We start from the raw sequence: 14,926 nt of genomic DNA, 5'->3' as shown, positions 1-14,926 counted from the left end.
GAGAAGAATGAAAAGTAAAGTACTTGTTACTTACCTATGATCAGACTCAACGCATACCCGAAGGGAGCTTGACACCACACGATCCCGCTGTTGTAAATGGCTTCTGCCGTTCCATTGATGTAACCCCCGCCTACCCAAGTGGCTGAAAGGAAACACAGGAGATAAATCCGATAGTCGTCATTACAATTAAATAGAGTCAAATTATTATTTTTATCGAATTTTTCAATGTCACAAATGTTAGGATGGAGTGGGTGTGATGCGGTTGTCTTTGGGCCATGTGTAACGCAGATGATTTTATTCTTGAAAGATATTCAACACTGCAGACCTAACTCCCAATTTTTTTACCGATTCCCACCAATGTAAATGAATCGTACATTCAGTATTGTGGACGAGGTAAGGATCAGATCATTCGAAAACACTGCTCTAAAGATCAGACGATTTTTTTCCCCAAGAAACCACCAATAAGCAAGACTCACAGTGGAAGGTGAGATCAGTTAGATAGATTTGAAGGTACAGCCAACAATTTATTCCTAAATGGTTCAAGGGAACCGAATGCAGCCCCAAAGCCCGAAAATACATCAAGTAAACTAATGATATCGCAAGAACAGTTAAGCGCCCTAAGCATTACATGGCATACCAGAAGGGATAAACACTCGAGGCTCCACGACTGATCTTGAGAAGCTTTTAATGCTGGTTTTAATATTGCATAAACACTGTTCATGGTTGTCATCGTTGTGCATCAATGTTTAATTAAGACAAAATTCGCAAGAAAATACCGGAATCCAAGTGATTAAAATGTTCCAGTGAGAGGCGCATTCTTCAGAATTATTGACAGACAGAGGATCGCCGAGAAAATCGCATGGAGGACCGAAAGCAAGACAAAATGATGCCACACCACATACAGCATGGTAGCAATCCGACAAGTAACAAACGCGTTGTAAATGGCAAAAGAAACGAACTCGGATTCACGGAATATTCGCAATGAATTTTGAAATCCGAGAGAGAGAGAATTTGTTGCAAACATCCTTCGTAAATGTTCAATGGATTGAGAAGATGACCAAAGGAAAGCGATTACACTTCGCGACGAATCGACAACTTTTTTTTTTTGTTCCTTTAAGCCAACTGACATTCTCGGGTGTGCTGCTGGTTAAAAGTTTCTGAACGGCACACAGTTTTTAAGGGAAGTAAACTAAAAAGCTTAAATAAAATTATAATAAATACTCAAAGATAATAATTATCACAACATTACACGATTTATCATTTTTCTGACATCCTTCGTTCGTGAGCCCCTTCTGGGGCCAGAATAATTTTCTTTGGAATCGCTTTTCATTGGTGGACGGTTCCTTTCAGCTGCGTCTGGCGCTTACTGCGGCCAAGCTGTTCGGAAAGAAATCCAGATGTGGAAAAGCACTTCTAATAAGATACCACTGAATGGTCCGATCTCGTTCACGACATAATAGTTAATTCTCGGCTTCCTGGGTAACGTGGTTGGTTGGACCGGATGAACCGTGATTTTTTTTTTCCCTTCATTTAGGTCGCTTTCAAAATTGGCGTCCTATTTCATGACCAGCAACAACTTTCTTTTATCTTGGAATGATTGTTCTGTCATGGAACAGAATTCCGCTTAGCAGACCATCTGTCCTAACACAATGGCTACCTAATGTTCAATAATATGATGAATATTACACGATTAATTTTAGTGCGTATCTGAAAATAATGGTGGATGATAAATAAAGCGTGATATTCATAAATAGCGTGCGAAAATGAGTAAATGCGTGTAAAGGGAAAAAAAAAAAAAACTGTTGTGCTACAGAAATATAACAAGGTGTTAGTTCTACGGGAAGACTCTACAAGCGTATAAGAACAAAGGGGACATCGTTCATACTGGGCGATGCTGCATTAATAATATATTCCGCTGAAACAAGCAGCGGAATATAAAAGGACTGCGCTAGACACGCTTATATGCACGGTAGTTTATGGAACTCACAAAAGTATACGATTCAATATATTTTTTTTAAAAAAAGCTGACATTTTGAGCAAGCACGATGCATAAGGAAGGTTTCAACATGCTTTTAAAGGCGAAAAATAAACCCCGCATACGCGACTAAACGTGACTGTCCCTTCTGCAACCCAGGTTGAAGAGTGCTTATCCAATCCGTCAATCAGGAGAGCAATAGATCCCTACTCAGCATGCTGTGTTATGGTTTATCACTGCTACCATTCAAGGGCACCTGACACCACACGGCAATGCTGTTTTGCAGACAACACGTAACTTGCTTGTATGATAGACAGAAGTAATTTTCGTAGAACATGTGTACTTGAAATGGAGGCCAATTTAAGTCACTCAATGTTATTACATTTTTAATGAATCCTGTGATTTGAAGCATAAGATTGTTGAAAAATGTTTTTTTTTTTTTTTTTAATATGCGACTTCCTCATGAAAGGTTGTAAACCTCACGTTGTACGTCAGTACGGTGGCTAGAGACTTGAGGGGGGGTGAATAGCGTTGAGGTTCAGAGGGCACTTTGCTAAGGTGTCTGAAATAGCTCATAGGATTACTTGGATATTGAAGACCACACTAACATGCAAAGATAAAGAAGTTATTATTCCACTTTATAAGGCGTTGATACATCCTCATCTGGATTATTGTGCTCAGGTCGGGCCGCCAGGATTCCTTGGAGATGACGAAGTGGAAGAAAAGATTCAGAGGCGAGTGACCAAGTCGGTGAGAAGTGTAAGGAATGCTCCCTACACTGACAGATTGAGAGTTTGTGGGTTACAGAGGTTGGTTAATAGGCGGAGAAGATGGAATATGATAGAACCATTTATGGTACTAAAGGGTTTTTATAATATTGATGCAGAGGAAATATTTCAGCAGTGAGAAAGTGGTGGAAAAGCAAGATGTCATCCCTGGAAATTAAGGAAAAGTGTGGTTAACAAGGGTGTGAGAACTAGATTTTTCACTCGGAGAGTGGCGAATGAATGGAATGCGTTGCCTGAGTCAGATGTGAATGCTTCGTCTGTAAATGAGTTCAACGTACCAGTATGATGGATATTGTGTGGATGGTTTGAGTCTCCCGCAATGAGCCTACTGACTCCATGGAGATGTCCGTATAATAATAACTGTTCAATAAGAAATGGCGATTTCCCCAATGTGGTTAGAAAATCGGTAGGTAGCCGAACTCCACTCTTAGTCATCAACGATAGCTGAGTTCATTGCTACCAATGATTTCAGGAATTCGGGGAGAAAGATTATGGCAGATAGCCGACACCATTTGATGATCCTAAACCTTAACTGGTATTCCTGTCTGACATATGGAGACTTCAAAGAGATATTTTTCTGGTTTGAGATGCTAAAATCCCGACATCGAAAACGAGTATTGAAAACTGCTTGTCATATCATGGAAATAACGAGTAAGCTCTTAGACGCTTTCAATATTTTAGTTTCATTCAAATATCTGCATAACCATCCTTAAATATTGTGCTCACTACACGTATACGAATTAGAAGACGAAATAGCTTGAATTGTATATAAGGTTCGCCATAGAAAATCTTAGTCAATGATGTGTTCAATATATATCTAATGGCCTTTTTAGCCCGTTTGTTTTTTCCCATTCTAAGATCAGCTAACTTATCCGTGGACAAAACTGGTTTGACAAAAAAGAGTCCTGTCCCAACAGATATTTGAAATCGTGCCATTATCGCAGATTACCATTGTAACTGCCTGGCCAAGGCCCACTAACCCAGAAATCATAAGAGATGACCAGGCAGTCTTTTGTTTGCTAGATTAATGGAAGTCTCTTGCAGAATTACATAAACAAGGTTGATATGCAGTTAACCAATCTCCTTTTGAACAGCTCCTGCAGTACTTTCTTTGCACATGAGAAAATCAGCCGATTCTAAAAATAAAGTTGAACACTTTTTTTCCCCCCTGGACAAGTCACTTGATATTCAGTTTCGCCACTCCTGCATCGTTTTCGGACTGACACTCGACTATTGGTGAACGAAATACACAATAAACAAACCGTGTCATACACTGAAATGGATTTCCTTCATTTTCTAATTCTTGAAACGAATCAATCACATTACAAATACGCGTACGTGGGTGGTCTGAAAGGTTCTCGGCCTCAACCGTAAATGACAACACTATCGGGAAGAGATTTTTCTTTCTAAGTTGGTACATCTGTCATAAGCATCAATGTGAAATTGCAAGTCATTCTATCAAGTAGTTTGTTTTATACAGCTGTCTGAAGCAAAAGTGTTGTCTCTATCCCTTGAAATGGATAAAATTGAGTATCCTGTGGTTATAAAATTCTTTGTAACCCCAAACGAAATTCATTCGAAGTTCAGAAAAGTTTATGGGCACTCTTCTTCTTCGTTGAGACAATTTAGAAATGGTCTGCCGAGTTTAAACGTGGCCGTAAAACCCTTGAAGATGACCCATGGACGTCCAAAAAGTATAACATCACTAGAAATCATTAATCTACTGCACGATATGGTATTGGATGACCGGCGAATCAAAGTGCGTGAAATTGCTGAGACCATAGGCATTTCAAAAGAACGTGTAGAATATATTGTGCGTGAAGAATTGCAAATGAAAACTATTTGCGCAAGATGGGTGCCCACAGATGGGTGCGAGTGGTTTTGATCTGCTCACTGCAGATCAAAACCACTCGCATGAAAATCTCTGAACAGTGCTTGGAACGTTTTAACAAGAATAAAACTGATTTTGTGCGTCGATTTATTATGGATGAGACTTGGATTCACCATTACACATCAGAATCCAAACAACAGTCAAAACCGTGGACAGAAGCCGGTTGTTCAGCGCCAAAGAAGACAAAGTCAGTTCCATCAGCAGGAAAGGTCATGGCATCGGTGTTTTGGGATGCTAAAGGCATTTTGTCTATTAATTATCCTGAAAAGGGTAAAACAATAACCGGGGAATATTATTCCGATCTTTTAACCCGGTTTGCAGAAGAAAAAAAATCATCTTTCATTAGGACAATGCACCTGCCCGCAAAGGTATTTTGGTAATGGGAAAATTAACGGATCTGCACCATGAATTGTTGGAACACCCACCTTATTCTCCAGATTTGGCTCCGTCTGACTTCTGTCTTTTCCCTAAACTAAAATTCTTTCTCGGTGGTCAGCGATTTTCTTCGAATCAAGAGGTGATTGCAGCTGTAGAGATGTATTTTGCAGATCTTACTGAGAACCACTACAGGGACGGGGTAATGGCGCTGGAGCATCGACGGAATAAATGTTCGTCTTAATTATGTTGAAAAATAAAAATAATTTTGAAATTATAAATTCGTTTTTTCATTGTTAGGCCTAGAACATTTCAGACCATCCACGTATTTGAAATGAACGAGTTTGAAGGAGTATGCCGTAACCTTAAATCAGGGCTGATGTAAAACGCGAGAAGAATCTCCCTCTCTCTCTCTCTTTACGAGTGTCTATGCGTGAGTCTGTATTTTTTTTTCATGGTTTAAGGAGTAATCAAGAGAGCAGAGCAACATAAAACATCAAGTAAATTCTACAGCGCTGTATCTGATCGTCAAGCCTAATTTTTTATTTTATTTTGCTACAAACCCATATAGTGATGGAGAAAGGTTGTACTGTTTTAGCACTTTAGAATTTATTCTAAAACTGTTCTATCCAAAATAACATGAATATCCTCAGGGAGAAGCGGTAAGCATATTCAAATACGAATCATAAGTCGCATGGCATGTGCGTAGTAGCTCTTGTCTCCTTCACAGCTGAGTTCACAGGATTACCCTTTTTACAGTTCAAAGGAACAATTGTAAAAGTTTCTGCACAGTAAATAACCTAAATTAGATTTAAAAATATATATTATGAACATTTTTCCCGTGGGTAGTCCTACCTCACGAGCCTTAGCTCAGCTAAGGCTCGTGAGATAGGACTGCCCACTGCTGTTCCTTCTGTTTGTTTAAACAACTTATTAGGCCATGTAAAATAGCTTGCATCGGTGGTAAATTTAAATAGGCTCACAATGTCTTCTGGGAAATCAGATTGTAAAAACTGAAGAGTCTCTTGTTGTGATATACGTACATCAAAAGAAACCATAATCTGGCTCTCAGACAAACGCAGATCTTTTATTTTCTCTCTGAAGTGAAGACTGTTTTTGATACGAGAGAGGTGTGCGCAATGAGGTTCCCAAGATAACGAGAGAGATGTTTTGCAAGGCAGTAAGTTGGAGAGCCAATACAGTCCACTATTGGATGTAGCACTGGGTTGCCATCCTGATGTATTTTAGGAAGACCGTAGAGACGAAGCAGATGGGTATGATGAATTTAACTTCTCAGCAGTAGTGGCATTCCACAAATGTACATTATCTAAGAATTTATTTAATTTATTGATTTGACTTTTCGTTCGATACCCGCTGATCACACTGTGGGTTGATCTATCTCTTATAAGATATTAACTTTACGATTATATTCAATGGCATTCGTGACAACAGACGGTGGCATTATCTTTGTCAGCCTTTGTGAATGCCAACATTGGTGTTCTGGCAAAAAAGTGGTTTTTCTTTTAATTTAATCCATAGAAGCTTTTAGAATTATTCATTTGAACTCTAATAGTGCGATCCCATAACTAAGCTGCGACTGCGAGCACATGTCACGTGACTCATTCCTATGATTCATGTCTTGAATGCGGTGGCCGGTCTGCCTCCCTGATGATGTTCATGTCACACTGAATGAAATATATCGGAATGTTTGAAAAAAATTCTGTATTTCTTCTGCATGTGTAAGCCACATAAGTATCTCTATTTGTGCAATAACCACAGAAATCAAGTTAAAATTTAATTCCGAGTCCACGAATGTAATTATAAATATTTCCTAGGTAGCCACGAAGAGTGATGATTCCCCTTCTTAGTCCCACGGCTCGCTTGAGTTAGTTATGTTTATATTCCCATGATTTGAAGGAAGACTCGATGAATTAATTGCTAACAATTTTAAAATTAACAGAAATAATTTCAAAATTTAGCAAAAATAGAAACAAACTTGGCAGAGAGAGAAACAGGTCATCACAGAATTTTTGTGCATTGACGTCACTTTTGACATACACACTGAACACGTGACTGTTTTACTACCGGATTAGGGCAACGAAACGACTCGGACATGTTGCAAGAAGAATTATCGATCTTTTTATCAATAAAATTGATTTAAGTATAGCGGAAGAAAATAAAATATATAACTGTGAATTATATATTTGCCAATAAATATTCATTTATAATGAAAAACAAAAAGAACTTTTTATTGATCAATATGGAACGTAGACTGCTTTATTGATGGAAGTTATGCTAATGCGTATCTACCCGAATAATACACATCGTGACAGTATGCGTTAGTGCACCAAAATTTACAATTACGGGTTGAAACTGTTTACGCAATTTTCATTGTTTTCTAGACCATATTTGTGGCGTATTTAGCTTTCAAAGATCTCGCAGTAAGTACTGGTGTTTCTATAAAACTCCGACAAACGTTATAATCCATTTTATTAACTTCAACTTGGAGGAGGGGAAGATTATGCATTCTACACTTAATTTCATTTCTTCTAATTTTACAGCTCAAAATGATCCGATCGAAACGACTCAAATTAAAACCGAGATCTTAACCACCAAATTTTCTTTAGTTTTGTGCAGCCAGAGGGAGTGATTGCAGTGGATAATCTTGGCAGATGGAAACAGAAATCGAAGCTCAACAAATCTTATTTCGAAGATCCAATCTGAATAAAATTCGCCGGAAATGATTTGTTACGTACACGTGGGAGAAAAAAAATACAGTGACAGGTGGGAAAACATTTAAAGTGAAAAACGAACAATAATAGAAGAACCAAAGATCCTAACTAAGAAAGCGTAAAACTTAAATTCAATCCCGTGTGTATCTTTTCGTTCAAATCCTTCCGTGAAGACCGAAAAAGAAAAAAATGAGTGCGCACAAAAGAAATCGATGAAGCCTTCGACAATGGCAAGTTGGACGAGCAAGCAGGTTGTGCAGATGGTCCGTGGCACGATCACCCAACAAATACAGAACCAAAGTTCTATTTCGAGCGCCACCACGAGCAGGTTAATAGCCAATTAAAAAGAGCCAAATGCATTCTGTTTCTGAATGCACCAATTCGGTTTCTTCCTCCGAATGGATGCAGTTGGCGTGGTGATGAGTCTCCAGTTTATTTCATCCTTCCACGCGCCTGCTAATAACGCAAAGGGGCGAACCGTGTCGTCAGAATGGTACGATGCATCCACGTGTCTGGCAAGGCGCTGTAAAGCCATTCTTATTCAAAAAACGTTCCGAATTTCAATCTAAGCAAACGTGCACGTTGGCTCCGGCATAACACGGAATACGTAATTAATGAGCTACACTTCGTTTTGAAATATTTGTGTCAACTAACAAAGGCGAATCGAAATAACAGGCGGAACCCAAATGAGATGAACAATAAAAACATTCCTTAAATGGGATTAATGGAGAATGGCGGGTTTTAATTTAAATGACGCCACTTTCCAATTCCTTCCTCAGACACTTTTTTATGAGACAGCATTTCTGGCACTTGCATGAGCTAAGAGTTCCGCTTGTTTGTTTTGAGAAAAGGCAAAAAAAAAAAAAAAAAAACCGAGATGTTGCCATAGAAACCCTCCCATTAGCTCCAACATCTGAAACTAATGTAATTCGCTGAGAGACTTTTAAAACGATTCCTTGTATTCTGGATTCGAACCAACGATTTACCAATGAAGTAAGTGCGTCACAGAAAGGTTCATCTTTTTCCCAGAAGGTGGAGCGATTCCTCTTGCGAAGCACACGCACACACACAATGACGGACGGACATCAAATGGCAATGTCAAACTTGGGTACTGTCGTATGGGGTTCAATTTAAAAAAAGGTGTCGCTCTACAACCAACCATTACGGAGTGTTCTGGCCAAAAATGGCTCACGTTAAAAGACGGTACTCTGCATCTTAAATGAACCTAAGTTAACTCGCTTAAGGACAAGAAGAAACAAATTACGATCAGATAAATTTTACAACCACATCGAGCGATGAAAATCATCTACCACTTTTTTTTTTTTTTTTTGGCAACCCTAATAAAATTATTTTCTATAGCGTGCTTACAAGACTGTAGAATAATGTCACTAATAAACGCAACTTGGAATCATTTCCATACTTGTTAAACTTACAACGTTCCTATGATAAGGCGATGATGATTTGTATGCTGGAATGCAACCATTAATTTTTAAGCTTTTACTTTCTTCAGTTTCTTTTTTTTTTTTTTTTTATGCGCGAGTCACGATAACATCCCTCCCGTGTGATTTCGGAGATCCCCTACGAAGCAAAACCGCCGTCTCGTGGGCTTTAGCGATTCAACCCACGGAGATACAAACAGAAGGATAATGAGATAAGTACGTCCGCATCCACTGTTCACATTTCAGATAAAGTTCGATGGAAGTCTTTAAAACTAGTCACGTTCGGATAACGCGCTCGCAGAGTCTCGTGAGCTCGCTATTTTTGACGCTTTGATACAGAAATGGGCGAATGCATTGTCGTCAAAGTGATACTTTTGCAGACTTCCTCAGGAAAACTAAGACACTGCAGCCAAGCAGCGAATACAGGAAATAAAACCTTTGGTCGAACCATCTCGTGGCATTTGCCGCGCACATTTGAGAAACAGATTTGGGATGTCGTGTTTGCCGGACGTGATGAGACGCGTGTTTCGACTTCCATAAGCAAGACTGATGAGTCGGATCAGGCGATGCACTTTACCAGCTTTGTTATGTCAACATTCCGTTTGTTTTTTGGCGCATTGTTCTTCGACCACATCAATATTTACGACAAGATAGCCGCGACTACTTCATGTTTTAGCTCAAATTTATGTGTTTAAACACATTTTTTTTCAGAAAATATTGCATTTTATATAGTAAAACATATTTATAAATATTTATTTCTAAATTATTGCTTAATGTATAGATTACTATTATTACTAATACATGTCCTTGCTAACTATACTTAGTCAATTTACAGGGATGATTCCCCTCCCCTCTAAGTTCTCTTCCTGCTAGTTATTTATTGAAAAAATTTCATCTGTAGCAATCCTATAAAGACCTTTATCACATCCCTCGCCTTTCGACTATCAGCCAATTTCTGTAACTCAAAAATCCTCGTAGAGTCATTCCATAAACCTGACCTGACCTGCCGCCATCTTTGTCACTCGCTTCTGGATCTTCGCCACCTATTTCAATCCCAAAGAAACCTGGGAGACAAGATCTGTGTACCACAGCTCAGATGGAGAAGAATCACAGCGTTGTAAAGAAGCAAGCATAACAATCTCCTCATTTCTCATTATCAGTGTATTCTTCAATGACTAGATAACCCCTATGAGCTCCTTCAGTCACCTTTGCAATATTTTTATGCACTTTAACATATATTTAATATATTCGCACAATTTAAGTATATAAGATATAATTTAATACATAGACATTAAAACAGTTAATAGGAAAATAATAAAACTTCTCTTATTCTAAAACTGAGAGAGCATCTCATACCCACACTATTCAGCAACCTTCATACAATGTGATCAGTCACAGAACATTAAAACACGAACTGTGGAAATCAGCACACTTCGATCGCAAAAGGTGACACTCGTATCACATAAAACACAATAGTAACCACAGCAACAAACGCTAGCAAAAAAAAAAAAAAATGTTAATCCCGCCGTCTCCAGAAAAGCTAAGTTTAGCCTCGAATTGAGTGGGATTACTTTGCCTCATCATTGTCATCCTTTCAGCACTAACATTAGCACCCAACTCGCTTCATAAATTTGCCGCTTCTTTTCCTTCAATGTTATTACACACAGACACTGAAAATTAAAAAATAAACATGTAATTTACAGCATATATTATTTCATATCTTCAGATAATACTTTGCTGTTCCCATGACGCAATGCACGCATTTGCCAGGGTGTAACATTGTCTATTTGTTAACAGCATGATCCATGGTAATTTCAATCTAGTTGTGTTAGCTGAAATAGCTAACAAAGGATTAACGCTAATAAATCTGTATCAATTAAGAGATATTTCCGCTGCTTATATGGATGATAACGGAAGCTTTGTTATTATAAAAATATGACTATTATCGATCGTCTTTGACTGATATATATCTAACACCTCTTTGATTAACTTCCTTAATTACTAATAAAATAAATCGCACATCAGACTCATAAAAAGGGTCAATTAAAAGACAAAACAAACTTATCCTTGTAGAAAATGGACTACACATGCGGCACTTCAGTGCTGAATTTTGTACTCGTATACCTCGAAATGTTACTCTAGGCTACTGTAAATGTGAAAATATATCAAAGATTAATAAATAAATAAAAATATTACTATCGCTCTTCAATTTTCAATTGAAAGGCCAGTTAGTCGATCGAGGTAGCAGGGTTTTTTTCTCCCGCGCACGCACAAATCGGCCTTGAGAACACACGCAATTTACAGACAAAAATACTAGTGGTGGTGAGCAGTAGATGGCGCTTGTGTAGGTGATGATGGTAGTGACGGTAGAGCAGGTACCCTCCATCGATGAGTCTTTGGACTCCTTGGAGGTGTCACGAAATAATAATCATCTCTCCGAAACAATGCGGCTTAAAAAAAAAAAGCGCCACCACGTTATGAGAAGATATTACGGACACCATGGATAAAAATAAATTCGCCATATTTATATTGTTACATCTAAAAAAAAGCATTCGATACACTTGACCAATTACACTTCATTGGAATTCGCGGAAAAGCGACACTTCTGGTTCAGGAATTGCCTGTCAAACAGAATTCGGATAACAAAAGTAGGTGCCAAATGTAATACAGGAATTCAAACTAAACACGGAGTTCCTCGAGGTGCAGGATTATCACTCACCCTTTTTTAACGTATATTCACAATCTTCCGTACAAAGCGTGACGTAATATCAGCATGCAGTACTTATCCACAAAAACACGAAGCATAGCCCTAACGAGATATTTTCATAGCAATTCAATCATACTAACTAACATCGCGGTACTGATAATACAGTGTTATTGAAAATCCAAGAGTTGGATTTTTAATAACACTGTTAATTAAAATGACAATTGCACTACACAGTCGCCACACATCGCACAACTGAATATCTTAAAAAAACTTCCCTCTGTGAAACAAACGCGAATACTGCAAAGAGTCCAAATTAGAAACGTTGCACAAGAGAATCGTTTCTTTGCAGAACCAATACTCATAATGAAATGCTGACCAACTCTAAATTTAATGGCCTCACATAGAATTTTACGCAGATCGGGTCCGAGACACTACCTAATCATATTAAAAAACTACTTCGATGATGATTACCGTACCGCATAACGCGGCCCGCTGCTCTGCACTACCAGGCGCTTAGAGAGCATCCGGTACCTATTCCGATCAAGTAGCTTATAACACGGAAATAGTTATCCAACACTAAAACAAGAACTGTGGAAGTGGTACCAGCAAAAACACACCCGTACGATCAAAAGGCTACACATGATCAGCTATTATCTAGGAGATTAAAGGGAAAACGCAATCGTACATACAGCAAAACACAAACAGAAAACAATAACCCCACTGACTTTAAAAAAGCTTAATCTAGCTTCAGAGATGGTGGGATTATAACGCCACACTTGTTACTCTTATTACCACGATTAACATCCTGGTCATATTACCGTAATCGACATCATCTGTATAAACATGATCCATATCATCTATAGAAGATTGTCCCTGTGCTTGATCCTCAAAGATATTTTATTTTTCTTACGACAAAAAGTTTTGTTCCTGGTTACACATACTGCGCTCTTTGTGAATATCCTAAGAATGTTGTTATTGCCTTAGTCCATATCTGTCATTATTCTTTATCATCAAAAATCAAATCAAATCAACCTAATCTTTGTTGCTAACTCGGTCATTGCCGGATGAGAAAGGAGGAGGGGGGGGAAGGAGCATACCTCGCCAAAAACACTGGGCTCAGCTATCCCGGCTGCCAGTATCCGGTATGGGCCCCTGCCTAGGGAAACGGGTGATGATGGACAACGGCTGAATGAATGGAAGTCGGAAGATCCATCTTCAGCAGTATCGGATCTCCAGAGGAGCGGCTGCAAGTGGCATCGGCACTGCAGCGGAGCAGCCAAGAATAAGGGTCCACAGAACCATCCCTCTGTGGTTGGCGCCAGGAAAGACATCCGTACACAAAAACCAATCGAAATAAAAAATGAATCTCGAACAAAGGCAAATAAGTAAGTGCTAGGGCGTTCTCTGCAGGCGACGCGAAACAAGTCCCCCCCTCTTGCTGTGAGAAATGGACGAGGGACATCTCAGAATAATCCACGACTGGAACTAAAGAAGGTGGCGATTTTAAGATTAGGAACTTGGAATTAAGTACTTTGAGAGGAAAAAGTAAAGAATTAATGGAGGCCCTAAAGAGGAGAAGGATATAAATTATATTATTATGGAAAGGAAGGGAAAAGAATGGAATTGGAATTATAGTGGAGGAAAGGGTTCAAAAGAGAACAAAAGAATAAGCGATCGCCTTACGACAGTAAAAGTGCATCAGGGAAAGAAAACATCCTAAATATTATTTCACGATATGCACCACAGACGAGGTGTGAGGAAATAGAAAAAGACCAATTTTGGCAAGCACTAGAAGCGTTTTTTTTTCTCACAAAAGGAGTAAATAGAAATATGTTAAAAAACTGCATGACAATCCATTATGAACACATAAAAAAACGACATCAAGTTGTAGTAAGCAATATAAGAGTGTCAGTATTGAAAACGAAAACAAGAAACAAAGGAGGCAGAAGATCTGAAAGCCGAGGGAAGAAAATAAGAGTAAATTCAAAGAAAGGGTGGCATCTCAAGGAAGTGGCAAAATGTTGAAAATACTTGGAATCAAATGAAGAACATCTTGGGCAAAGCTGCGGAGGAAGTGCGGTGAAAGAACGAGACGTTTCGGACCTAGGAAGGAGAGAGAAAGTTGTGGTGGAATGGAGAAGTCCAAGAGGCAGTCAAAAAGAAAAAGGAAGCATTTCGGACTTGGAGGCAAATAAGAAACACGAAACCTGGGAGAAATATAAAGAGGAGAGAGGGAAAGCAAAGGTAAAAGTGAGGAAATCAAAAGATAAAAAATGGAAGAAAATATACGGAGAGACAGAAAACGGAGAGAAAGTAATATATATAGAATAGCAAAGCAATGACACAAAGGATTTCGAAAAAACACCAAAATAAAAGATGGAAATGGAGTCAAATTGGTAGATGAAAAGAAGGTGAAGGATAGATGGAAGGAATATTTTGCAGTGTTGTTAAGCATAGAAAATGAGCGGAAGATGCTGGAGGAGCAGGAAAGTGTGCCTGCGACAAAAATGCACCAAAAACAGTATATATAACAAGTATATATAAATCAGCCATTAGACCGGCCTTGTTGTACAGAGCAGAGACATGGACAACAAAAAGAACTCAGGAGGAACAGTTGGAAAGAACTGAGATGATGATGCTAAGATGGATAAATGGAACATCAAGGGAAGAACACAGAAGAAACGAAGATGTAAGGAAGGAGATAGGGGTTAGAAAAATTAGCGACAAAGTGAGAGAAAGTAGACTGAGGTGGGCTGGCCATGTATGGAGAAGACCAGTCCACCCAATTCTAAGAGTCATAACAATGGGAGAGAAGAAAAGGAGGACCAAGGAAAAGATGGTGGAAAATATCGAAAGGGATATAGAAGAAGTGGGAGTAGAAAGGAGGGATTCCCAAGATCGAAATAAGTGGAAGAAAATTGTCCGATCGGCAGACCTCAGGACTGTCTGGAACTAAAATGCCGAAAAGAAGTTACTGTTGCTGGTATGTCCAAGTGAAAATTTACCCTTTAATGTATGT

The 14,926-nt window shown here is 38.7% G+C and overlaps 1 protein-coding gene across 2 annotated transcripts in view; it reads right to left on the bottom strand.

Moving 5' to 3' along the window:
• The window catches only part of ChT (choline transporter), a 134,350-nt gene that overhangs the window by 17,986 nt on the left and 101,438 nt on the right, over positions 1-14,926 (bottom strand). For both annotated transcript variants that reach the window (XM_090404180.1, XM_090404179.1), the window contains exon 3: positions 35-142. In XM_090404180.1, coding sequence (XP_090260306.1) covers positions 35-142 — 108 coding nt within the window. The remainder of the gene's footprint in view (positions 1-34; positions 143-14,926) is intronic.

Source organism: Typopeltis vanoorti, chromosome 14 (assembly GCF_054136105.1).
Source record: "Typopeltis vanoorti isolate ZY-2024b chromosome 14, IOZ_Tvanoo_1.0, whole genome shotgun sequence".
In the NCBI taxonomy this organism is placed as follows: domain Eukaryota; kingdom Metazoa; phylum Arthropoda; class Arachnida; order Uropygi; family Thelyphonidae; genus Typopeltis; species Typopeltis vanoorti.
Note: the sequence above shows the minus strand (reverse complement) of the source record. Positions and strands in the feature narration are given on the sequence as shown.